The sequence below is a fragment of the Pteropus vampyrus genome, unplaced genomic scaffold, assembly GCF_000151845.1.
Source record: "Pteropus vampyrus isolate Shadow unplaced genomic scaffold, Pvam_2.0 Scaffold23, whole genome shotgun sequence".
NCBI lineage: Eukaryota > Metazoa > Chordata > Mammalia > Chiroptera > Pteropodidae > Pteropus > Pteropus vampyrus.
Genome location: NW_011888804.1, coordinates 6,029,841 through 6,055,386, shown reverse-complemented (window position 1 = coordinate 6,055,386; position 25,546 = coordinate 6,029,841). Strand labels below are relative to the sequence as shown.

Genomic DNA, 25,546 nt, shown 5'->3' with positions numbered 1-25,546 from the left:
GAGAGTGAATTTTGTGCTGGAACATAAATTATTACTAGGTGAATGATAGCTGCTGCCATTGTTGTCATCATCGTCGCATCCCCACTGCCACCACCACTGTCATCTCATCATCAGCCATCTTACTGACAAGAAGGCACAAAATGGCTAACAGTGTCAGGCAGCCTGCCTAGAAATAGCATAGACAGTATCTGAGAGTTTAGAAGTTCTTAAAGGAATTTGGGCCTTGAATGGTTTGAGATGTTCACATAGAGAGATGGTACTCGAATTAGACTTTGAAGAGTGAAAAAGATTTCGCCAAGTAAAGACAAAGTTGAAAGGAGAAGTCTATTCCTTAAAATATGGAATTGTTGCAAAATAACTTCCTTTTGGTTATTTACCTCAGTTATCATCTGTTTTTTTGTTTTTTTTTTTTTTGCGAATTTGAAATAATTGACATAGATCAGTTGGGATCTTAAGTTTACTCAGGAAAATAATATGTTGATGAAAGTGTACATGTAATGTGTTATACGGTATTATGTTGTGAAAGTCACCAGTTTATATTTACTGTTGTTAATGAAAGCATTTTATTATATAAACATTTTAGAAACTTGAACACTACCAATTTGGAATAAATGCCATATGCTAATAGCATAAATAATTATAATAAAACTGAAAGAATTTTGTGGGTTAAATATAACTTTCAAAACTATATAACCAATGAAAATACATATTTAGAACATGATATTCTACCTGATATTCACTTAAATGTATTCACAACATGATATTCTACCTGATATTCACTTAAACGTAACTTTCTGCACATAGCAAGAATTCGGTGCTGTCTGCTTTGAAACAGATCTGTTTAATTTTGGCTTGCCTGTTCTGCTGTGGATGGTGTGTGTGACTCAGTTCTTCCACCATTTTCTCCCGTTTCAACTGCTGTAAAACTTTCCTTTGCACAGCTTACTGTAGCTTCATTTGGCCCTCATTTGGTGTGAATTTATAATATATATACTTAGCCTTTCGTGGGGGAAACACACATATCAGTGCATGCACACTGAAACCATGTGGAAGCATTCAGTTATGAGGTCATTCCGATAAACCTAAATAAGCTTTAATTTTAAAAGATTACTTAATTTTGTAAAAATACAGAATAAATATCTCGTGGAGGGCTTAAGGATTTTCTAGAGACCCAATTTGAGAAACACTGAGTCTTTGCTTGGTAGATCTAAAGGAACTGTAGCCTTTGGTTCAGTTTTCTCATTAAAAACATCATGAAACACATAGCAGCCAAAGGGATCTGTGAAAAACTGTCTTACTTAAAGCGTTATAGTGGCTTTCTTGTATAGTGAGAATAATTTCTAAGTAACTCATCAAGGCGTACAAAACTCTGCATCACCCAGCTTTTGCCATCTGATTGTGTTATATCTTCAGGTTCCTTCCTGCTTCAAGGACTTGTACTTGCTGTTTTCCCCTTTGGACAACTTTTCCCTCACATCCTCATGAGCCTGGCTGTTTGATAGCATTAGGCCACAGAACAAATGCTGCCTCCTTGTAGTGGTCTTCCCATTATCACTTGTTCCAAGAACCTGCTTGCTGTGTAACAAACCACCCAAAACTTGGTGGTGTGAATGACAGCCATTTTATTATGCTCACAGATTCTTTAGGTCAAGAGTTTAGAGAGGGCATAGTAAATATGATTTATCTCTGCACCATGATTTCTGAAGCCTCAGCTGGGAGAACTAGGACAGTTGGATGACTGAATGCTAGAATCATCTGGAGGCTTTTTTACTCCTCTGACTACAGGGCTGGGATGACCTGAGGGCTGGGCTCAGCTGGAATTGCTGAGTGGAGTCCCTCCAAGTAGCTTTTCCTTGTTGCTTGGGCTTCCTTTCAGTATAGTGGCCTCAGGGTGGTCAGACTTAATAAATGAGGACTTCTAGAGCAGATGTTCCAGTGAATAAGGTGGAAGCTGTGGGACTGTTTTTTAACCCAGTCTTAGAGATTACAAAACTTCACTTTCACCCTAAGCATTGGTTAAAGCAATCACAATTTCTCCTAGCCTCAAGAGGAAGAGATAGATACATTCAACCTCTAAATGGGAGGAGTGTAATAAAATTTAGTCATGTTTTAAAACTGCCATATCATGTTATATAAAGTAGCATCACAATCCTACTTCCGTTGATCTTCATAGCAATGATTTTATTGTATTCATAGCATTTAACATGGATTAGAATAATTTTAGAATATAAAATTATTTTTTATCTGTTTCAGTTAAAATGAAAGTTTTATGAAAATAAGGACTCATTTTCTTCATGGTTCAATTTTTAGCCTTAGGTTAGTGCCTAGCACATCGTAGGTACTCAATAAATACATGAATTAAAAGCCACATACCCAGTTTACGTTACAGCTGAGATCATCCTGTATCCTTATTATATCATAATATTTCTCATAAAAGTTTCCTAAATTAACTATTTCATTTCACTGCATATATCTGTCAATATTACCACTTCTACCTTAATGATTTATCACCTAATTATAAATTATCCAGATTATGTAATAGTAAAACTAGTGTGAAATACTATAATGGTTTTGGTTTTGTTAATGAGGTACCGAATCTGCTCTACCTGTGACAGTGGTTGCACTGGGTACATAATTTAGTGGCAAAAAAGCCAGCAATTTTATTATGTGCATGGTCTCTGCGCAGAACTTTGGACACAGCAGCAGGGAGGGACTCCCAGTTTGTGCTCTGGGATGTTTGCAGGCTCCTCTGGAAGGACTCCAGAAATGGAAATGACTCTATAACTAGGGCCTGATAGCCTCTGGAGGTGCCTTTACTCACACGGCTGGTGGTCGATGCTGCCTATTGGCTGGGACCTCGGCTCAGTCTGTCAACCCGAGCAACCACATGTGGCATCTCCATGTGGATTTGGTTACCTCACAGTCCAGCAGTTAGATTCCAAAAATGAGACTTCCAAGAGGCAGGATGTGGAGTCTGTCAGTATCGGAAGCTTTGAACCTGGAGACTGGCATAGTGTCACCTTGGCCAAATGTTGTTTGTTGAGATCCCAAAGAGCCACCGAGATTCAAGGGGAGGTGAGGGAGGGAACACAGACCTTACCACTTGAGAGGAAGAGTGACAATGTCATAATGTAAAAAGGTCATGTAAGATGGGATATGTTGTGGTAGCCATCTTTAGAAAATATTTTGACTGTGTCAGACTGGCTGATCTATGCCCTTGAGGACCTGTCTGTCTTTATACAGAGGCCTTGGGTTAGTCACCATGTTTCTGGAGCCTACTGAGGCCAGGTTTTGAGCAGAAGACAAGCTGTAGTATCAGGCTGATCTACAGTCCTGCTGGTCTTAGCTCTTTTCCATGCATAAGCAGTTCCCAGACTGTTAGGAATTCCTCTTTCTTCTCTAGCTGAGATTGACTTGTGCATTAGGAGTCCTACAGGCCTGAGGAGAGGGAGAGGCTCAGTTTTGGACTCTAGGTAGGCAGCGTCGACTGATAGGGCAAGTATTGCAGGGTAAAGTGTTGTGTTTTATGGATGCACCTTGGGAATTTGAAAATAAAGGTTATTTATGTAGCAAAGAAGAGAGGGAAGTAGAACAACTGTGGGGCCTCCTAGAAATTGATTCTGGTTTTCTTCATGTGTGCTAATGGCCTCTATTAGTTGGGGGGACATTTTGCCCCTTGACTCGTATTCCTTCTATCTATCAGATTACCAAGGACTCTTCTCTTTATGTCCATGTAAACCAGATTTACTCATGGGTTTCGAGAATTTCTAGTTTTTCTAAAGAAAAACTTCGTACTGTGCAGCAGGTAATGTTGAATTCATTTTTCTCAATTAGTTTATTCCTTGTCCTCCTGTCTTTTCATCCACCTTGTAGCTCAGGTTTGACAAGTAGTGAAATTGTAGAAAGAGCAGGCAGAAAGAAAGGAGAAAGAGAACCACATTTCCATGTACAAATAGCATCCTCGATTTGACTATAAGACATTTACTCCAAGTACTAATATTGTGTCTATCCTAAAACAATATTTTAGAAGAGATTTTGTGCTTTGTGTTAGAGTTTTGTAAAAATGACATGCTGATCCTCTTCCCAATAACGTGAGTAAATTTGGCAGATGTGCGAGTAAGATAACATGGCCGTAATTTGGTGCCACTATTTCTAAAATGTGATTGTCATTGAGATTTTGAGTGTATACACATGCACACTTATATGTATATATATATAAATATGAAGAATTTTTAAAAACCAGAACGTAAAACCTAGAGAGTTTCATCTCAAAGCATCGTTCAAGTTGACAGTTTTGTAAATCACTGCCCAGCATAATGCAGTTTATTTGATGAGGACTTATGAAGGAAGTATTATCAGTATCATTTGTTCACACTGTTGTAGCAAAACTATGAATTTTTTTTCTTTTGCAGAGAATTACGTATGCATCTTATGTTAACGGAAGTTGCCTTTTGAATTCTGAATCTTTTAGATGGCCTTTCCTCTTTTTAGTAATATTTGCTTAGCTGGTCCACATTGTATAGATTATGTTTGATTATTTTGTGTATAATTTCCATAAATAGTTACTCCCTTTTCCTTATATTGTCTCCTCCTCCTCCAAAATAAACATTAGAATTGGAGGAATGCAATTCTAAATTATCTTCCCCAGTGGTTTTCAACTGGGGGTGTAGGGAGTGTGTGTGTGTGTAGAGGGGCAGGTAGGGGTGGTAGAGGGAGAAGAAGTATATCCCCCAGGGGACATTTGGCAGTGTTTGGGTACATTTTTTGGTTGTCACCACTGGGGGTAGGATGCTGTTGGCATCTAATGTGTAGGCCAGAGATGCTGCCAAAACATCCTATAATAAAACAACAGATTTATTTGACCCAAAATGTCAGTGTTCCCAAGTTGTGAAACCTGAAAACCAAGGCCACAATTGATACTTTTATTGTACCTGGATATTTCTGGTTTGTCTGGTTAGGAAACTCTAATAAGACCTTTGAGCAGTGTATATTTTTTCATGTGTTTTTAAGTGGAAAAATGCTACTTTAAATGTAAGCTGTATTTGTTCTTTCCTGTTTTTTTTTTTTTTAATTTAGTTCTTAGCATGCCCAGTTTTTAATTCTGTTTTTTTTTTAAGTGGCATAGATATTTGCAGAGAGCTTACATTGTACAATAATCCACATATATTCAACACCTACAGACTGTCAAAGGACTGCATGTAGCTAGTTACCGAATGCCAAGATCGCTTGCATTGTCTGTTGTAGGACTTCTGTAGTCACTAAATTATCAGTCCCCATACAGTACATCACAGGAAGTTGGCAGATACAATGATCCATCTGTTATCACACCCATCAAGTGCATTGGCTCAGAGGGAAGCTGCTGCAGATTGGAGCTCAGTGTGTGAGAGGAGTAGTGAGATTCCAAGATGCTTATCATTCTTTCCAGAAAGTCCTTTCTGGCCTTTCGATGAGATTGACTTGCTCATTTCTAAAACTTGACTTTCAGTTTATGCTATCATTTTCTTTTCATTAATATTTTCAGAAAAACTGGATATGTTATCAAAGATACTTATTTTTCTGAGTACGAGGTTTCAGAATATCATCTCTCCTTCTGAAGGAAATTCCTGGTCAGATTGTCATAGGAAATGAGCAATGGAAAATTGAAACTGCACAATCTGGAGAGTTTTATTTTAAAAATAGTTGTTCTTAACCTGAACTATAGTAAAGCAAGTATAAAACATTTTTGTGTTATACCCATGTGGCCAAGAGTTTTTAGTTTGTTTGTTTGTTTTTTTCTTTTTTCTAAAACTTGTACAAGTGTGATCACCTTCAAAGAAGGAGCTTGTGATTTTCATAGTTTATAAGAAATGCTTAGGGAGTTGCTTGTGAACATAAGAAACCTGTTTGTTCCCTGGAAAGTCATAGATATTTAATGATACCAGGATCACTTATAGTCTCTGAGATCTTTTAGACAAAAGCATTGATGCTGAGCTCAATAGTGCTTTGAAGTTTTGGCAACTACCCTGGAGGTAAATGGGCATGTGCTGATGCTTCCTATCTTATGAATAGTCTTATTTATACAGAGTTCCTCCTTTGGCAAGGCATAATGTCTGTTTTGAGGATGAAAAATTCCACTTCCAAATTACTGTCTGTGTATTATATGTCTTTGACTTAAGTTCACCTTCAAAAGGGCGAAATGGTTAAAGAAAAAATTAAATGAGACAGTGTATGACTAACTGAAAGTTAGAAGGGGCCTTGCTTTTTCCAGACTGAAGGATACAAAATGAATATGGATAGTGAATAGTTGTGTGGTCAATTTTAAAAAGCCATTGTGTTTCTTTTTCTTCTCTGTTTACCTTCATATTTAAACATCACTGATCAAAATGGGATCTTTAGTAATCTAGCTCAGAGTATAATATTTGGGTTATCCTCAGATAGATAAAATACATCTTTTAAATATTGTCCTTCAGATTGAAAATTTATCATAGATTCTCAGATGTCTGTTATGCTTGATTTAAAAATTAATTCAGTTTTAAAATTTATTGAGAAAGAATCACAAAAATTGGATGTCCATGAATAAGCCAGAGAGAGTTGAAAGTAATGATATTGAAGCTGATTTTGCAGGAAGAAAATCATATAAAACTTACACAGAAATGATCCTACATTATTTTTCTACAATGTTTTGCATGTTTTCTCTGCCGCCCCTCAGTCTCCAAAGAAAAATAAAAGGTTCCCATGGGCCTTTGTAGATGTGGCTTCAGATAACTGCAGAGGGACTTTTGGCTCTCTGTGTACCTAATAGAAGGGAATAAGTAACACATTATATATCTCATTATTTGTTCACATACAGTATATCAATATAAATATGAATTTAACAATGTAATGTCATTCCATAATTATGTAACTTATTTTGTTATTCTAGATTTGATGAACATGACTGATAGTCATTAGAAATTGGAGGATATTTTTAATTTAAAGCAGTGACAAGGCCTCATCAATAATAACAATAGCCTATGGAATGGATAACTAGAATCAATTTTGCTTAGGAAAGAGGAAGGGTTAATAATTCTATTTTTAAATGTTGCTTCTTGGGATAGAAGTTTTATAATTTAGAATTCTTGGATTTTAACACGCAAAACTCATAGGAGGCTCACTTCATAATAGTAACTGCTTTAAATTGTGATAGTTTATTATTGTAAAGCATTTTAATTTAATATAATTTTCTTGATTTTCCTCTTGAATCTTTCTCATTAGTCATTCTAATCCTACTAATTATTGTAGGTTCAAATAAGATCTTATTTCATCACATTTATACTTGTTTCTATAGAAATGTTTTTGTGCTTTAATTATGACCCTTTTTGGTTTCTGTGGAAACAATATAAAATCGCAACTCTGAGACTATACAACTTTTCTTAAATCATCAGTAGGAAAAAAAGCTAAGTCTTTTCTCGAAGTGTCTCTTTTGCTGTTTTGCATAGTGTTAGAATTCTTAGTCTCATACTATATCTTGCCACCATGTCATGTGTAATTACCTTATCTGAAAATTTGAGTTATTTTGTCTTTGGGCAGTAGATTGCCTTTTGCTCCACTTTGAATGTTTTCTTTTTCTTTTTCTTTCTTTCTTTTTTTTTTTTTTTTTTTGCGGAAGGTTCTGTGCAGCATAGTAAACACAAAAGTATTATCATTCTTTTTGTTCATATGGAAGTGGCATTCCTCCATGTAGGTGAAAAGACAATTAAATTAATCATTTCATATAGTCACGTGCTTTAAAGCAATTGATGAGAAAGTGAGTGACTGCGAAAGGGCTACTTTAGATAAGAAGGGGTTAGTTAGGGAAAGCCTCTGGGAGAAGATGACATTTGAGTTGACACCTGAGAATAAGCCAGTGAGACACAGAGGAAAGTAAGGGCAAAAGCCTTGAGCTCACTTTGTTGGAGAAATAGACATAAGACCGATGCTATTGAAACTGGTAAACTGGTGGGAAATGGAAGAGATAGCTAGAGATGAGATCAGGTGGGACCTTGTAGGCCATGGTAAGTAGTGTAAATAGGTTATTGATGCCATATGAAGCCATTGGAGTAGGGTTTTAAGAAGAAGAATGCTGTGGTTTGATTTAATGATCTTAAGATTTAAGATCATTACTTTGTCTCTCTTGGAGAATGGACTTAAGGAGTCTTGCGTGAAAGCAGTGAAAACAGTTAAAAGCTTTTGCTTCTTGATAAAGCAGGATTGTAAAAGAAACTTAAGGATATCTATACTTTACGGAGTGTTAGTGTATCTTCTGTCCAAACAACTGTTTCATGTTTACTGCATTTCTTCTTTAGGCTATTTTCTTTATTATCTGATGAACATTTGAATTGCTAAGTCATCTTTGGGGTAATATTCCCTTGAATATATACATATTTTAGTTAGGGTATCCATTCTTGTTTTAAGGACTATATACAGGTACTTAGATTTAAAATGAAGTATAAAGTGTTTTGGTTAAAATTCATAGCAATTATAAATTTTGTTTAGTCCATTATAATTCATATTTGAAAATGAACCTTAAAAGTTGTGTTCATATTGTATGTACAACTGAACTTTTAATCTCATATTTATTCCATATGTATTTTTTTTGTTTTTGAACTGTAGTTGAAAACAAGCTTCAAAATTGTGAGCTATAATGTAGAAATGCAATAAAATAAATCAATTATTGTTCAACAGCCATCTAGTATATAGCCCCCAAGAAATAAACGGGTACTGTAGAAGCCTCCTGAGTGCCCCATTCACTAACAGAACTCTTCTTTTCCCTTAATTGGTAAACGCTAATTAAACTTTTAAATGCTATACTTTATAATAGCTAGTTATGAAACTGTGGGATGGAGTATCCACATGGGCCAGTAGCAGTTGACAAAGCAAGTCAACATTAATACCGTTGTATTCCCAAAGGCCACTTATAAGTTAATTATTTGGAAAGTACGTATTTTTTTTCTTAGGAAAAACCTATTCTAACTTGTGGATAAATTCTAAGGCTAGCCTCTAAAAAACTGATTTACCATATAATGCTTAACTTCACTGTTGGTTTAGGTTCTGGGTTTTGTGATGAGAATGAGTGGATTGGCTAGGACTTGTGTAAATATTTGAATTCCTCACAGTCTATCTTGGAAGGCTTTCCCGCATTCTAGTGCACCTCATTAGAATCATGCAATTTGAGGGCTGGAAAGAATCTCTAAGAAAGTAGAGACAACTACTGAAGAAGCAACAGAACCGGAGAAATGTTCATGGTGCGGAGTGACCCAGGATGTTGGGTTTCTGGTCCTGTTTACTCCTGTTCCTTTTCTAATTGTTTGTAAATGCTGTCCTCTTTGCAAACTCTTTGATTTATTTACGTTTTCAAATGAACTCTCTTTAGAAATCTATTATTTATAATGGATAAAGGTATATATGATTAAAACTACAGCGATAGTAATTAAGATGTAGAGATGGAAAGGGCCAGAGACTTGATGGGGACTCTTCCATAAGACTACACACCACAGGGAGAAAACCACTGCCCCCTGTGTTATGGACCCTACTCTGCCCTTCCCTACTCCAGATTCTGTTCTATCTAAAATTACTGGATCACTTCATCCAATCAAATTGCCATTCTGGCCAAGTTTAAAAAGAAGGTACGACTGATCTCATGTACGCCTGATCTCATGTACGCCGCTGTAAACAACTGATCTTCATTTCTCAAAGAACTTGGAGTTTTTCGGAATTGAATTGTGTTAATGCAGAGGAATCTTGTAGTGTTGAAACACCTACATGAAGTAAAAATGTTGGCAGTGTTGGAATATTTAGGTCATTTATAAAATTTTTGCTTATGAGTTGGAAACTGCTTAGCTTGTTAAAAGTTTTGGATAAAGATAACTTTTTCCTGGATATGTTCCAGTTTAAAGTTTTAATAACCTTTTATTGCTTTTCAATAGGTTGTTTTGAATTTAAAAAGTATAAATTAGTTTTGATAAATTAGTTTTGAAGACCTGAGGGGAGAATATACATTCTGGCTTTTAAAGGTGAGTGAAGAAGAATAATTTGTGATTCTTCTGAGGAACCAGATTATTATAATAGAAGTTCATGTGTAAACCAAGTAGTCATTTATAAAGGTAAAATGTTCTGATTACTAAGAATTCATTTAAAATGAATTTTTTAATAGAAATCTTTTTTGGTGATGACATGTTTGAAATTGGTGATGATTTGTATTTCCCAAACAGAAGACAGCAGGGAAAGCTTATAGAAATAATTTCTGATTAGTTTTGGGGGAGTTATGCTTTGATACAGTACAAGAGACCAAAGTAAGAGAGAAGGGACATGGCACTATGGAATAGAAATTGTAGATTTTATCCTCTATAATAAGATTTGGTACTTTATTCCAGATGATAGGTGGCATATTTCCTAGTTTCTAACCTGGTGTGGTGGCCCAGGTCAGAAAACTCTAAAAGTCAACAGCTAAAAATAGCTCAGGCATTTTTCTGTTTTACAAAAACGTGTTAGTTCTACATTGCTGTTTTTTAAAAAGCTATTTTTGGTCTCAAAGTTTTGTGAACCAGACTTTTTCAGTTTTTTTGTTTATATTTGTCTTTTACTATTTTAACAAAATTTTACATGTGTAAATTGTTTTGCTAGTTTTGTAGCACATCCTTATTGTAAAATACAGTAGTGCTATAGAAAGCCTAAAAAAGAGACTAACCATTTAAAAAAAAAAGTTTAATTATACAGAGTCTGCAAACCTTGAGAAAATACTTTTCATTATTTTGGTTTAACTATAATCTTTCAGTTCCTTGCTAATATATTTTTTTTTTGTCAACTGCCAAACTCCCCATAAACAACAACCCATCAACACATAAGCACAAACCCACAAAAGACTGCAGCTGTATGAGTGTGTGGAGAAGTGGTTCACTTTTCAAAATCCCATAAGAAAATCGACTTTACACGTTGTTAATATGATGGGGCTTGTGCCTTTTTTCCAGTTTAAATTAGGGTTTTATATTTACAATTCAAACCTTTGCCAGGTGCATTGATTGCTGGAAGTTGAGTTAAATGATAGACTGATATAAAATAATTACTCTACATTTGTTTTTAATCAAAATTACTTTTTTTTTTTTACTGTTCTTAAAATAGAAAGCAGGTTTTCTGTTTTGGGCTAGCATTTTATGTAAAGAGAAACATTTTGTAGCAAAACTAGATAACAAAAAGAGGAGAGGACAAATTATTTTTTAGTAAAAGTAAGATAATGGAAAAAGAGAAGGGGATTAATACTGCTGTTGAATTTTGTAGTCATGGCGAAAGAAGTTAGGTTAGTAAAAATAATAAAATGACAAAAAATCTGTGATATTTACCTTCCAAGAATTGTATATATAGAATAGATTGCTTAATAAGGGTCTATTCTATTTGCCACAGACTGAGATACCCATCAGGTCTCAAGGGTATGGCACTGAGCCTGGTCTAGAGAAACCTTTGTGTATGAAGTCTTCATACTTCTCTCTCTCTCTCGCTCGCTCGCTCTGTCTCTGTCTCTGTCTCTGTCTCTGTCTCTGTCTTTCTCTCTGTCTCTGTCTCTCTCTCATATGTTATTTTTCCTACTTTTGCTATTTTAACCTGTCAGTTAAAAAATAATTACTATGTCAGTATGGCTGGCAGCTCATATAGGAAAAATATGCTGTCTCTTAATCAAAGGTGATTACAGTTTTTTCCTGTCTATAAATGCGCTTGTTGTGTAACGAGAATGCATTAGTCTCAGACTGATGTACAAAATGAAAGGCAGCAAGAAGCAGCACCATTGTTATCACTCCAGGCGTGTCTAATGAATCGTGTTTCCATGTTCTCTCGGTCACGCCGTAGAGTGCCCTCAGCCAGGGCTAAGCCTCCTGTAAAATGCTCTTTAAGATTATTGTAGCAAGAACAGAAATGCTGGATGAGTGGGGGTGGGGAGAGAATGCCAGCAAGACAGCTGCATTTCAAACAGTTACAGCTGCAAGGATTACTCACTGTAATGGCAGTGACAGACAACTGTTTGAGCTTTACTGTAAAAGGCAATTTGGGGACTTGCCCTGTCAGAATTTTAGTAGCAAAGTGTGTGTGTGTGTGTGTGTGTGTGTGTGTGTGTGTGTGTGTGTGTGTGTGTGTGTGTGTGTGTGTGTATTTCAAATCAGGTTGTATCTGAAGAGTGGAAGGAAATATTTTTAATTTTCACTGCTCAATTGTGCCGATGTTGAACAACATCCTGATTAAAGTCATTGTCTTAGAGGAAGTTTATAAAATGTTTCCTTTATAATATCGATGGATTTAAATATAAATGTTCTAACTGAACCACATAGCTAGTTTTCTTTCTGTAAATTTAATTTTGTCTTGTCTTGATTCCTGTCCTAATAATGTTGATCTTGTAATTTCTGAGCATGTAACGTTTTAAAAAAATGTAGCGGGCTAATAAATAATAATAGCCTTATTTTAGAAATCTATTTTAAATATGATGTATGCTTATAAAGGAAATGCATGTTCATTGAATAAAATCTGGAACATACACAAAATAAAGAAGAAAATAATTGTTCCAGCTAAATCTAAGAAAGAGTTTATTTTGATGGCTGTCCTTCTAGACCTTTATTTGAGCATGCTTATATTAATATAACAAAATTAAGAGTGTAATAATAGCTTTAAAGTGTACAAAAGTGACAGTTATTTAAAAATCTTTAAAAGGAGTAGCAAATGGGGGCAAATTTCATTCTTAGAAGTCAGTAGTAGGCATTGTGCAAGATTTCTTTTTCACTGTGTAGCTATTCAAGTAACACGGTAGCCTGACTGTTTTCTGTAGCAATTGTCTTTTGAAGGTCTTGTTCAATTTATCTAAAAATTTGGTTTTATGATCTTCAGTTTAAAGTTTAGTGGCTTTACATCGAGTCCTTGATCCATTGAAATGCTAACTTGGGTCATGTCTCAACTGCTATAGTGCTGTGTAGAAACCATCATTAAAATTCTGGTTATCCTGCAACTGGCAGAGAACTCATGCTGTTAGATGCCTTAGTAAGACATTATACTGTTAAGATTTGAATCACCACTCTGCTTCTGTCTGATGAACATTATCAATGTTCATGATCATTTAAAGTTGCAAATAGATCAGAACAAATGGAGCATTTTGATACACATCTTCTATCCCTAATTCTCATTTGATCAATTGGCATTGGGAAAGTTAAAATCCATTTTCGACATAGATTTGTTAAATGATACCAAATATTCTACAGTCATGAGCAATTCAAGGAAGTCAGAGCTCTAAGTGGGTTGAATTTGATATAAGTAATAAGTACATTTAGTTATTAATGACTTCAAATATAGATTTTACAAGACAATCGATGGTGGCATAACTGCGATCAATCAATAGTGTTGTATGTAATTGGATTTTTTATGGGTATAATGCTATATTTCAGAATTAATGTAGCATTATGCTACTTTGTTATTCGATTTTTTGTAAGTCAGTTTTAAGAAAGCAGATACTTCAAAATTATATTTAAAGTATTTCATTTGCTGCAACCCACAATGTTAAATTGGTAAATGTTTTCTTATTGTAATGTCTGCATAGTGCAATTTTTAGGAAGTAAATTTAATAATTCAGAAGTTAAAAAACTAGTGTGCTTTATAAATTGCAGATAAAGGTTGAAACAAAGGCAGTGGGGCATATTGGTGTCAGAGCTGCTCTATCTTGAGAGTTTGTCATTGAAATTTAACTGGGAAATAATCTTGTTTCATGTGCCTTGCTTTAATCTATTTGTATTTCTGCAGTTTGGAGCAAAATTTGATTTTCAGTAATTTTAATGGCTGCATAAGGAGTGCCATCCTTGCAAGTGCCCCTCCCCCTCCAATATTTGCAATGGCCAATGTGGTTACTAAACTCAATGTTCTGGATAATAGGTTTCATTAGTTTTGATGCCTGAGGTAAAAAAGCAATAGGTGGGAGTAAGAAGTGTTTTTGATGTCTAGACGTTCATTTCAGCTGTTGCTGCAATATGATACATTAAAAGGAAATGTGTATCCTAGCTCAGAGGAAATATGTATTCTTTGAAAGTAATTCTACTTTTAAACTGTGTAAGGCAGGGTGACCTGAATTCTAAAAGGATGAGCTTGAATTTCTTCAAGGTTTCACAATCTTTATGCTCCTCCCTATCCTATTCCAATCTCCCTCCTCCCATTTTCCCCCTTTGGAGTAAAATATGTCAGTTTCATTTGTCAAAATAGAAGGGATATCTTTCCCAGATCTCTGCTGGGAAACACAGAATCATTGAAGTATATGCTGCTTTGATATTTTTCCATATTGACTTTTTCCTTGAACCTTTTATATGGTTTTTCTTTCAAAGAAGCTTATTAATTCTGCAAGGAGCCATATTTTTACAAAGTTAAAAGAAGTTTTGTATTACAATTTGTGAGGGTTTTGAAAAATAATTTGGGCATTAAGCAATAATTACTGCTATTTAAATTTTCCTTTCTAAAACACTGCCTTCTGTTAAAAAATGTTTGCAGTTTAACTTTTTGATTATGATGTTTACTATATGAAAAAAGTTTGAATAACAGCCATTTAAAAATTCAGATTAGAGCTTTTACAACTTGTGAGATAACTTTAATGCCAATTTTTTTTTCCTTTGTAAATAGGCAGCTGTGATGGTACTTTGTTTTATTTTTCAGTTTTAATCTGGCTTTAATAGACTATATAACAGGAGAATGTTTTAATTTAGGAATTCTTTGTTTTCAGTTGATTCTTACCACTCATTTTTTGGACACGTATTTTAGATCTTTTGGTGCTTTCTTTTCTGAGACTGTTAAAATTTTAGAAAAATTCTGTTATACGTAATTAGATTTATATAGTCTGTAGAGATAGTCTTCTTGCTATTTTCCTAAGTAATTAATAAGCATTTAAGTCGAAATTTGAAAGATCAAAAGTATTGGACAGGCTTTTAAAAATATATGGAGGCAGTGTATCTTGGGGAGATTGAAGGTTTCATAAAGAGAGGCCCAAACACCTTTAGGCCTTGTAAACTTCTTGGCCATTGCTTTTCTTCTCAGCCTACCTTGGAAGGGGGATAGGGAATTAAGTAGTAAAGTGCATCTCATGTCATTTATAGAAACTTAACCTAGACTGACTATTCTCTGGCCTCCCCTCACGGCTCTCCCCCAAGGATGCTTTCTGAAGAATCTCAATATCAAACAAATGAAGTGTTGGTTTAAATTTTACCTTGGGAGGAGGGTGTCTTGGATAAATTAGTTTAAAAAGCTATTATGTGATTTTCTCTGACTTTACCATGGAGCTGTACAAATAGATTGCAGAAGCAATTTCAATTTTGCTTAACTTTTGAAAAGGTTACTTGCAGCTATTTAGAAAACATGAACTTTAAAGTGCAAATTGTAGATCCAAAGGGTAATTTAACTTCAGTGTTCGAAGTTCTCTTTCTAGCCAGTACTAAGGAGTAAGAGAGGGTCGAGGTAGGTTAACTTAACACTAACCCTATGGAGAAGTGTCATATCCTGGAAGGAGCATGGGGGTTAAAGTCAGAAAGATTGGATCTGAATCCCATCTTTGTCACTAATCCTCTTAACTAGATATAAGGAAATTTTAGATTGAAGCTAATTTCAATGAAACTTGAAAGGTATGTGTATATATAATATCAGGTCAAATCAACACGTTTATGAATATCTCAAATGTCTTAGTTACTGCAGCTATGAAAATAAACTCCCTTGAGGAGTTTAATTAATGTGATAATTTATATTTAGTATTTATAAAAGTAGATATAAAATACATTTGATCCTGTTAGCTGCCAAGTATGGCTATGTTTGTCATCTAGATTATGTGACCTTGGGCAAGTTTAAGATTTTTAAGCCTTAGTTTTCTTATTTATAAAATTGAAATTAGGATAAACTATGTCAGAATTCTTAGTTGCAGACTAAGAAAAGCAGTTGATTAAAATGATATTGTGTGTTCACAAAACTATTTGACACTTCTGGGATCCGTGCTACATAACATGTTTGATGAGAAGCGTGTGCTGTCACCACCAAGGACTAGATGCTGCAGAGCCTCTGCTGCTTTAGCACCCGAACTTGATCTTTCAGCCTCTCTTTCTAGTGCCCACAGAAAGATCTCTCTCTTTCCACTACCTTTTGTGTCACTAGATCCAGAGTAAAGGGGTAGTACAAGAGCATCTAGTGGAGTTTATGTTATGTATCCTTGTCCACATTGCAGCAGAGGATGGAAAGAAGAGAATATTTTCAGCTCCCGTTGGGGGTGGCCATCTTTGACCCCAACTGGAACTCGTGAAAGAGGCAATCCCAGTGACAGGAAGTCAGGTGTTGAGTGGCTAAAGTGAATGCCACATGTCCTTTATTCTGTCTCATGATGTGGTGAAAAAGCACCCCCCTGCCCCCATTTATGTATTGTGCTTGGTTCAAAGCCTGGCACATAGACTAAAGCCTCAGAAAATGAGCAAGATTGTTTTATGGATAAAAAATCAACCTTGACTATCAAATTATTTTGTTATAATTTTGAAATGAAAGACTTTCAGTGTTTTACAAAGTTTTTGCCTGTCAGTGGTTTTCAAAGTCTCTGTTAGCTTTTTGAGGGCCCGGTGCTTGAGGCATAATAGCCAATAACTATTGGACAGTGAATGTTGGCCAAATATTATTAGATTCCAAAAATGTCATTCTAGATTTAACTTATTTGGAGCTCTAGACATGCATTGAAACGTACGCCACTATTGTATTTCTGGAAATTCTGTATATGAAATAGATAAGAAAGTATGGTCTGACTTATGCTCCTTTGCACAAGTATAGACAGTATAATAAATGGGTTATCAAATTAATGCAATATCTTTAAATTCATAGTCTAAATTGGTAGTATTTATTAGCGTGGTTAACCTTTGATCACATCAACTTGTTGACTTCTGGTAAATTATTTACTGTTCTTGAATCTTTAATAAAATATGTAAGACTTAAGAAATTTAAATGTTCAATGAAGCCCAAACACTGTACTCTTTTTAATTACCTCTGCTGACTTATATTTATAAATCTATAGTGGTTAACTTGTAGGACAATTTATAATTTTCTCTTGTTTTTTTAAGCTATAGTATACTTTTCTTAAACAAGAGCTTAATGTAGTGTGATTTGTTTTATTTAACATTATTAATTCTTTTCCTGTTTTTTTATTAAATTGGTACCTAAACTTTAATTTACGTAATACTGCATATTTGTATGATATAAAGGAAGATATGAGAATAGCTATGTAAAAATTAATTTTCAGGATTTTTAATATTATTTGTATTATTTACAGTATTTAATATGAAACACTAACTAATAGTATATTGTGCTGTTGGGGAGGACCATTTTGGTCTAGAGTGTCTTGTTGTTGAAACTGTTTTTTGTTTTTTTGCTTTTAATAATTTATGAAATGTAAGTTAACCAAATAGGCCATATCCTTTGGATAAAAACAATCATGTTTAATGTACATCAATTTAGAGTAGGTCTCCTTTGGACTCATACTCTGTTCTCATTTTCAACACCAAAAATATTTAAAAAATCATTGTAGGCATATTCATGATGGCTTAGGTTCAGAAGCTTTGTCCAATAGTAAAACGAGTTTATGTAAATTACAGCAGTGAAAGATTGTGAGTAAACTTTACTGTTTTTAGTGTATAGTTCTACAGGTGTTGACAACATGTAAAGAGTTTGTATAACTACCACCATAATCAAGATGTAGAAATGTTCCATCACCCCCCAAGTTTCTCTATGTTTTCAACCCCTCCCGATACTGTTGAACAGTTTACATTACCTCAAATTTGCCCTTGCAAGAATGTCATATGAATGAACCATCCAGTATGTGGCTTTTTGAGTATGGCTTTTTCAGTTAGTATAGTGACATTCATGTTTTGACTATATCAGTAGTTCCTTTTAATTTTGAATAGTATTTCATTGTATGGATTTTCTACTGTCTGTCTTTTCTTCAGTTCTGGGACATTTGGATAGTTTCCAGTTTGGAGCAATTAAGATAAAAATAAAAACAAACATTTGCTACAGTGTTTCATATGAATAAAGTTCTTATTTTACTTGGATAGGTACCTAAGAGAGTTATTGGTGGGCTGTGTGGCAAGTGTATGTTTCACTTTAGAAGGAATAGCCAAAGTCAACTTTTCCAAGGCTGTACTATTTTTGCATTCCCATCAGCAATATATGACAATTCCAGTTGCTCTGTATGCTCACTAGCACTTAGTATTTTCAGTTTTTCCTTTAAGCCATTGTAATGGGTGATCTCTTATTGTGATTTCAGTTTTGTATTTCCATAGTGACTAGTGAGGTTTTGAAGATCTTTTCATGTTTTTATTTGCTATTCATATACGTTCTTTGGCAAAGTGTTTTTTCAGATCTTTTGTCCATTTTCTAAAATTGTTTTTTTCCCCTAGTGTTGTTTTGAATTTTTATTTTCAAGATTAGCATATTGTGAATAAAAGTCTTTGTCAGCATGTGATTTGTAACTGCTTATTCCCCATCTGTGGCTTGTCTTTCTCATAGCTTAACATAACTTTTCATGTTTTCTGAAGAACAGAGTTCTTAATTTTGATGAAACCCTATATTTAACAATTCTTTTCCTTATGGATCACATTTTGGTGTCATCTAAGAAATCTTATTTTAATCTAAGTTGATAAGAAATTTCTCATATATTTTCACAATTTAGCTTTAGCGTTCACATTTTGTTCTGTGAACCATTATGAGTTAGTCTTTCTATGTGGTGTGAGGTAGGGTTTGAAGCTCATTTTCTTTTTTGCTAATCCCAGTACCACTTATTGAAAAGACTGTTTTTCCTCCACTGAATTGCCTTTGCCCCTTTGTTGAAACTCAGTTGGCCATATAATTGTGTGTCTATTTCCAGACTATTTTGTTCCATTAATCTATATATCCTTTCTCTAGTACCACATTGTTTGTTTAGTCTAGCTTTATAGAAAATCTGGAAATCAAATGGTTTGAGTCTCTCAACTGTATTTTTTTTTTTTTACAACATTATTTCGACTATTTTGGTTCTTTGCTTTTTCACATAAGTATGTAGACTCAGCCTGTCTATTTCCATTAAAAATCCTTCAGAGATTTTGACTGGAGTTGAGTTGACTCTCGATTGGTTTGGGAAGAATTGACATCTTAGCAATAATGATTTTTCTAGTCCACAATCAATATATACCTCTGCATTTGTCTTTTCTTTCTTTCATCAGTATTGTACATAATTTGTAAGATTTATATCCAGATATTTCATGATTTTTGGTGCTGTTATAAATGATACTTAAAAAATTTCAATTTCTAATTATTTATTTCAATAAATAGAAATATGATTGTTTTGTGTCTATTGACCAAGTATTCTGTGATCTAGCTAAACCCAGTTTTATTTTTAGTAGCTCTTTTTGGTTGATCTTTTTTTAGTTGATTAGCATTTTCTAATAGTCATGTCTTCTGTGACTAGAGACAGTTTTATTTCTTTCATTCCAATCAGTGTGCGTTGTATTTTTTTTCCTGGCCTTATTATATTGTCTAAGACTTACACTGTAATGTGGAATAGGAGAGGTAAGAGTAGACATCCTTGCCTTGTCATTGATATTGGGAAAGATATCAGCGACAATATATATATATATACACGTACATACATACATATATACACATACACATATACATATACATACATATATGTATATATGTGTGTGTGTGTATGTGTATGTATGTATGTATATATATGTTAGAACTGATTTTTTTCTTTGGAAAAAAACCCTACAACTAACATCATACTTAATGTTAAAATATATATAATGTTAAAAAAAGTTTATATATATATATGTATTTATATATATCCAAAGAAAAAAGATCAGTTCTAAGATCTATTTTAAAATTGTTGAAATCAGAATAAAATCATAGTGGTATCTTAAAATTGTGATGTAGTTGGCATTGCCTGTGCCTGAGCAGACTTGTTTAGTACCCCACATTGCATGACCGAACAGCTGTACCTCGTCCAGATTTCAGTTAACAAAGTATTTGAGGACTGTTTGGAGGAAGAAATAAAGAGGTCTGGTTGTTGTCTGAGAACCTTCCTTTGACATCTTCTATTAAGGTCAAAGTAGCACCAACATTCAAAAATGATATCATGAGGAAGCAATTAGATGTGAATGTGAGGTATTCTATAAGACAGCTAACCTAGTTTCTTCAATAAGTTAATGGTGTGTTTGAAAAAAGGAGATGAGCTGTTGTAGATTTAAGGTGACTTAAGAAATATAACTTTGAGAGGCAATTGATAGACCTTGTTTATATTCTGATTTGATGTATAACAAAGTATGTAGGAGTGGGATTTGCTTTAAAGTATATCAAGAAAAACAGAAAAAGGGAAAAGAAAGCAGAGTGTTTGAAACAGATGACACAATGTTCATAATTTGGTTTAGGAATTTATTGGAGCTTGTTATTCTACTTTATGTGTGAAGATTTTAATTATAAAAGGTTTTCTTAAAATATGCAGAATAGGTGTTACCAGTTTGGGAGAAAATCTTGGAAAGAGCTGGACACTAATTTCACAAATGCTGCATCACCAGTACTTTTTATGGCAAAAAGACTGTTATGTAGAAAAACACACCAGTGACTGAGTTGGAAAGTGATTCAGAAGAGTTGGACTTTGAATGTTGATGAAGTTTTAGAATTTTTAACTTATTTCTTTGAATATATTATTCATTTTATATATGTACGATAATGGTATTTGAAAAATATATCTCAATAAATCTAAAGGAGCTCTTTCAATAATTACAAATAAGTGCTAAGAACCGTACTATAGTGTAACTGGCAGCTTTCTCCCACCTCTCCTCCTCCAGTGATGTATAAAATAATGGTGTATCTTGAAATTGATGGTGTCTTAGAGTCAGTATGGGATGTTTCTTTTATTGAAATGTTAGCTCTCTTTCTTACCCAGGAAAAGCTCCACCCAAAAGATAACTGTGTGAGAACAGAGATTTCATGATATCTTCAGAGAACTGTAGAAAACTTTTGGATAGTTTATTTTGAGTAGAGACAGTCTGTTACTAGGAGGAATGTTTATTTGTTGCATTTTATTTCCATTTCTGTAGTTGTAAATAAAATAAAATGTTTCTGCCAGAGGTGGTTGCTTTGGGAAAATTTGGTAAATCATGATGAGCCATATAAGCAGGAAAATAAAAAGTTATCTTGTACATGAAGACAAAAAAATATTTACCCAGTTTTTATTATTTAAAAAAAATTCTTATAGCTAAAACTCATGAATGTAAATACACTTCCTCAAATTCTATCTGATTGGAGAATATAGAGATGCATTTTGAGATGTCTATTAGCGTGATAAAAGTGTTAAAAATGCATCGTGGATTTAACATGTATTTTAAATCCTCTGTCAGAATTTTCTCTGGCGAATGCTTTTGTCAAGATAACAAGTAAAAGGGAGAGGAAATTTTCTTCTGCAAATGTTTCCATCCGCCCAGTTTTTTGCTATCTTGAATGGAATTAATATAATTTAAAAGAAAATTAGTCAACTTCTGTAGGGTGTTTTATACCTTTTTATATATGAAAAGAATGTTAGGAATGTATGGGGCATTGTTAGTCTGTTAGATTCTCATGGTGTTTGAGTTACTTGCGGCTCAATTTTATAATATATTTCAAAGCCAAGTACGATATTTCTTCACAAGTCAAATATTAATGAAATTATGAGTTCAGGAAATAAATTGATGTTATATTAAGATTTAATTTCTTGACATTCTCTCTAAAATCATGTCCTTAAAATCCTATTCACATACTTTCAAAATATTTAAGAATTTTTATGTAACTCTACATTTTTTGGATATTTTTCTTTTGGTTTTCCCTCTGAAAATACATATAATAACTTTGGTATTAATTCTACTTAAATACTTTTAATAGAACCTGAACAAAATTAATGTTTGTGACACTAGAGATAGAAAAATTAATTTGAGGATTTCGAATGATTTCAAACTTTGAATAAGCAGGTTGGAAAGGCTTTTGTGGAAAGGGATTGTACCATGATTCTGTCTCAGAGATTTTAAAATCTAAACACATATTTCCTTCTGTACAAATGTCTTTTATAACTTTGGTTAAGTATTTGACCTCCTTTTTATGTTGCAGTGTGAGATAATTTATTTACATTTCTCCATATACTTTGTTTTAGAAAAATGTTTTAACAGTTTCTTTTATTTTTATTGGGATACCCTGCTTACTGGTTTATTTGTTTTGTTTTGTTTTGTTTTTCAGTTGTGGAAGAAGGACTCTGGGAAAATGGCCTTTCCTATGAATGTCGGACACTGCTCTTCAAAGCGATCCACAATCTGTTAGAAAGGTAAGAGAAAGAACAGCATCGAGGTGGTTTTGTAACACCCAAGTATAATGCTGGGTACTCAGAGGATTTCCTGTAATTCTCAAAATGCTTTCACACACAGTTTAATGAAAATAAAATTATATAAATCTCTTATTTTTTTATGTTGATATAATTTTAAAGTTAGAGAATTTTTAGGAATAACACAAAGAACTTTATTTATTCTTTTACACAGATTCACTGGTAGTTCTTCTTTTGCCCAGTTTACTTTATAATTAATTGATTGCCTGCTCTCTAATGTGTGTGTGTGTTACACTTTGCCCACTTGAGATTGTTCTTTTTTTAACCCCTAAGTATTTAGGTTTACATTTCCTAAGGACAAGGATATCCTCTCATATAAGTACAGTACAATTATGAAAATTAGGAAATTTAACATTGATAAAATGCTATTATCTAATCAATAATTCAGCTCGTGTTATCAGTTGTTTCAACTCTTTCCTTTATTGCTTCATCCTCCTTCCCCCAAGATCGAGTCCATGATCATACATTATATTTGGTGTACCTTTAAATCTGCAAGAGTTCCTTGGTCTTTCATTTTTCTTCTTAATATTGACATTTTGGATGAGTTCAGGCCATATGTTTTATATAAAGTCTCAATTTGAAATAGTTTCCTCATTAGATTCAAGTTCTGCTTTTTAGTAGGAATACCATAGAAGCGATGTGTCCTCAGTGAATCATAGCAGGAGGCCCATGATTTCAGTTTCTTGTTTTTAATCTTGACCATTTGTTTGAGGTAGTATTTTGCCAGGCTTCTCCACTGTAAATTAATAAATACTTGTTAACTATGGTCTTTGATAATTCTGTCTTAATAATTAATAAGTAATTTGTGGCCAGATCCAAAGAAATTGTATAATTATCCTGTTCGTTATCAAATTTCGACTTACTTGTTTTAACGTCTATTGATGGTCCTTGTCTAAATCAGTTATTACTATTATGGCTGTAATGTTACATTTCAAATGCCACCATTCCTTCTATTTTTGTTAGTTTGCATTCTGTTGTAAGGAAGAGCTTTTCATTTCCCCCTCCACGTATGTATATATTTATCTATCTCCTGTATAAATTTGGGAAAATGGATTTCTCTTTTACTCGGTGGATTATAATTCATTACTATTACTTATTTTGATGCCTAGGTTCTTTGGCCAGAGGAAGCCCCTTCATGGCGGCTCCGATGGTTTTCTGACTTGTGCCCATCTTTGTTTGGGCACCTCCTTCCCTTCTGGCATAGCAATAGGTTCAGGCTCTGGATGGTGTTTTAAGGGGAGAGATAAATGTGAAAGAATAGGTTAGTTCTATGGGAAAAACTCTTTTTACTTCTCTTCCTGTGTTTGTATAGCCTACTTTTAGGTGATCAAAGTTGAAAGGACATTCTAGTGTCATTAAATTTTTTATCTGGGATAATAATCACTGCTTAGGATTCTTAAGCTACAGTTGATAAGTTGTCATCATTTAAGTTACTCAGAGAGACCTTTCCCACCAAATTATCTATTTTTCATTCTGAACTTTAGTTCCTACCTCCGTGATTTGGAGTAGACCTAGAGGCCATCTGTTAAGTACTCTTAAATATTCCAAATATGTGTGGTAATTCTCTCTCTCACTACAAAATGCAACAAAATAAAAGTACATACAAAATCCCTTTAGGAGAATGTGGAAATCTCACTGTTTCCATAATCCCAAGCTCTTATATCTATATAGTAATTAATGTACCTTTAAACACAATCTTTTTTATGTAAGTTTTTAAATCTATATGGAGCAAAGTACATATTTTTAAAACTTATAATTCACTATATATCACTGTATAATTTTCAGAAAAATAGTGAATTTATGGTTGAATTGTATAATTTTTAGTCTTTTGTGTTGTAAATGGTAGTATGTTTCTTTTCTTTGTTGGGAGAAATTAGAAGAGCAGAAAAACTGGGAGAGAAGAGAAATACAGATATTTCACTTATTCTGTGCTCATGAATTCAGAATTGATAAAAACTGAAGTCCAGGTCAAGATCAATTATTATTTTATAAGAGAGTCGATTGTGACATATGCAATTTGTCATGCAGTAAAGCTTGAGATAGTTCTCAAGAACTTTGGGTTAGACCTTGGTTTGATTTCAGGGTCTTTTGCTTGGGCAGGTTCCCTAGCCTTACTAAGTCTTAGTTAATGCCCTTTGAATGACATATGGGATGCTGTGCACTTTGAGTTTTTGTTAGAGAACATGTATGATGTAGGCTGCATAATACTTGACCTATTGTTAATGTTTCATAATTATGCCTTTTCCCATAAATTTATTATTTTGCATATTTTGGTTTGAATCCTACTATAAGATAGTGATTCTTGTAGAAAATAATTAATACTGAAGCTGTTTAGCTCCCTTCTTACAATTAGAATGGATGAATTGACATTCTTTTGAAAAATCATAGTTATTCGTTTGTCCTTTAAAATAACTAAGTAACTATGTTCTGTGAATGAAAATTACCCTGCTCATGAGGCAGGGAAGCATTTTAAGTGTCTGTATTTAGCTGATTTTATTCACTGTCAACAAAACGGGGTTGGCTAATACATACTTGCCCTTTTGTTCTTCTCATAGCTTAGACGGTTGCGGTAACTTGTCTGTTTACAACCTAAATTTATTGAAATACACTCTGCTCTCCTGTTCCCAGCAATTTTCTGTTCTACTTTTCCATTTCTATTTAGATAAGATTGACTTGGTTTCCCAGTGTGAATGTTTTGAGTTTCTAGCCTGAAACTCAGATTTCAGGTTATTGAAATAGATCATCAAGTAATGTATGACTTGAAGGATGTTTGTGCTTCCCGAACCATTTTTTTCTTAGTTTGGGTATTTAAAAGCTTGTACAAGTGATTTATTATTTCTGCTTTTTTTTTTTTTTTAAGTATACAGATTTGTTTAATTAAAAAGGAATTCCATTAACTACCTAAGCAGGAGTTATATAAATCAGTCTTCTAAAAAGGTGGCAGTTGCTAGTGTATATAAAATCATGAGTCACTGTAGTGGTTTATTAAAAATAATTTCACTACAGAAATTAAGGTAACATTGTGAAATTCACACAGAATAATTTTATTTTTTGTTGTTATTGATTGGTGCTGAGGTAATACTATATTGATACTATGTAGACTATTTTAAATTCTAAGGTAACATGACTAAATATTTT

At 33.7% G+C, this 25,546-nt stretch overlaps 1 protein-coding gene across 2 annotated transcripts in view; it reads left to right on the top strand.

Moving 5' to 3' along the window:
- The window catches only part of MED13L (mediator complex subunit 13 like), a 262,490-nt gene that overhangs the window by 108,392 nt on the left and 128,552 nt on the right, over window positions 1-25,546 (top strand). For both annotated transcript variants that reach the window (XM_011355833.2, XM_023528246.1), the window contains exon 3: window positions 22,267-22,351. In XM_011355833.2, coding sequence (XP_011354135.2) covers window positions 22,267-22,351 — 85 coding nt within the window. The remainder of the gene's footprint in view (window positions 1-22,266; window positions 22,352-25,546) is intronic.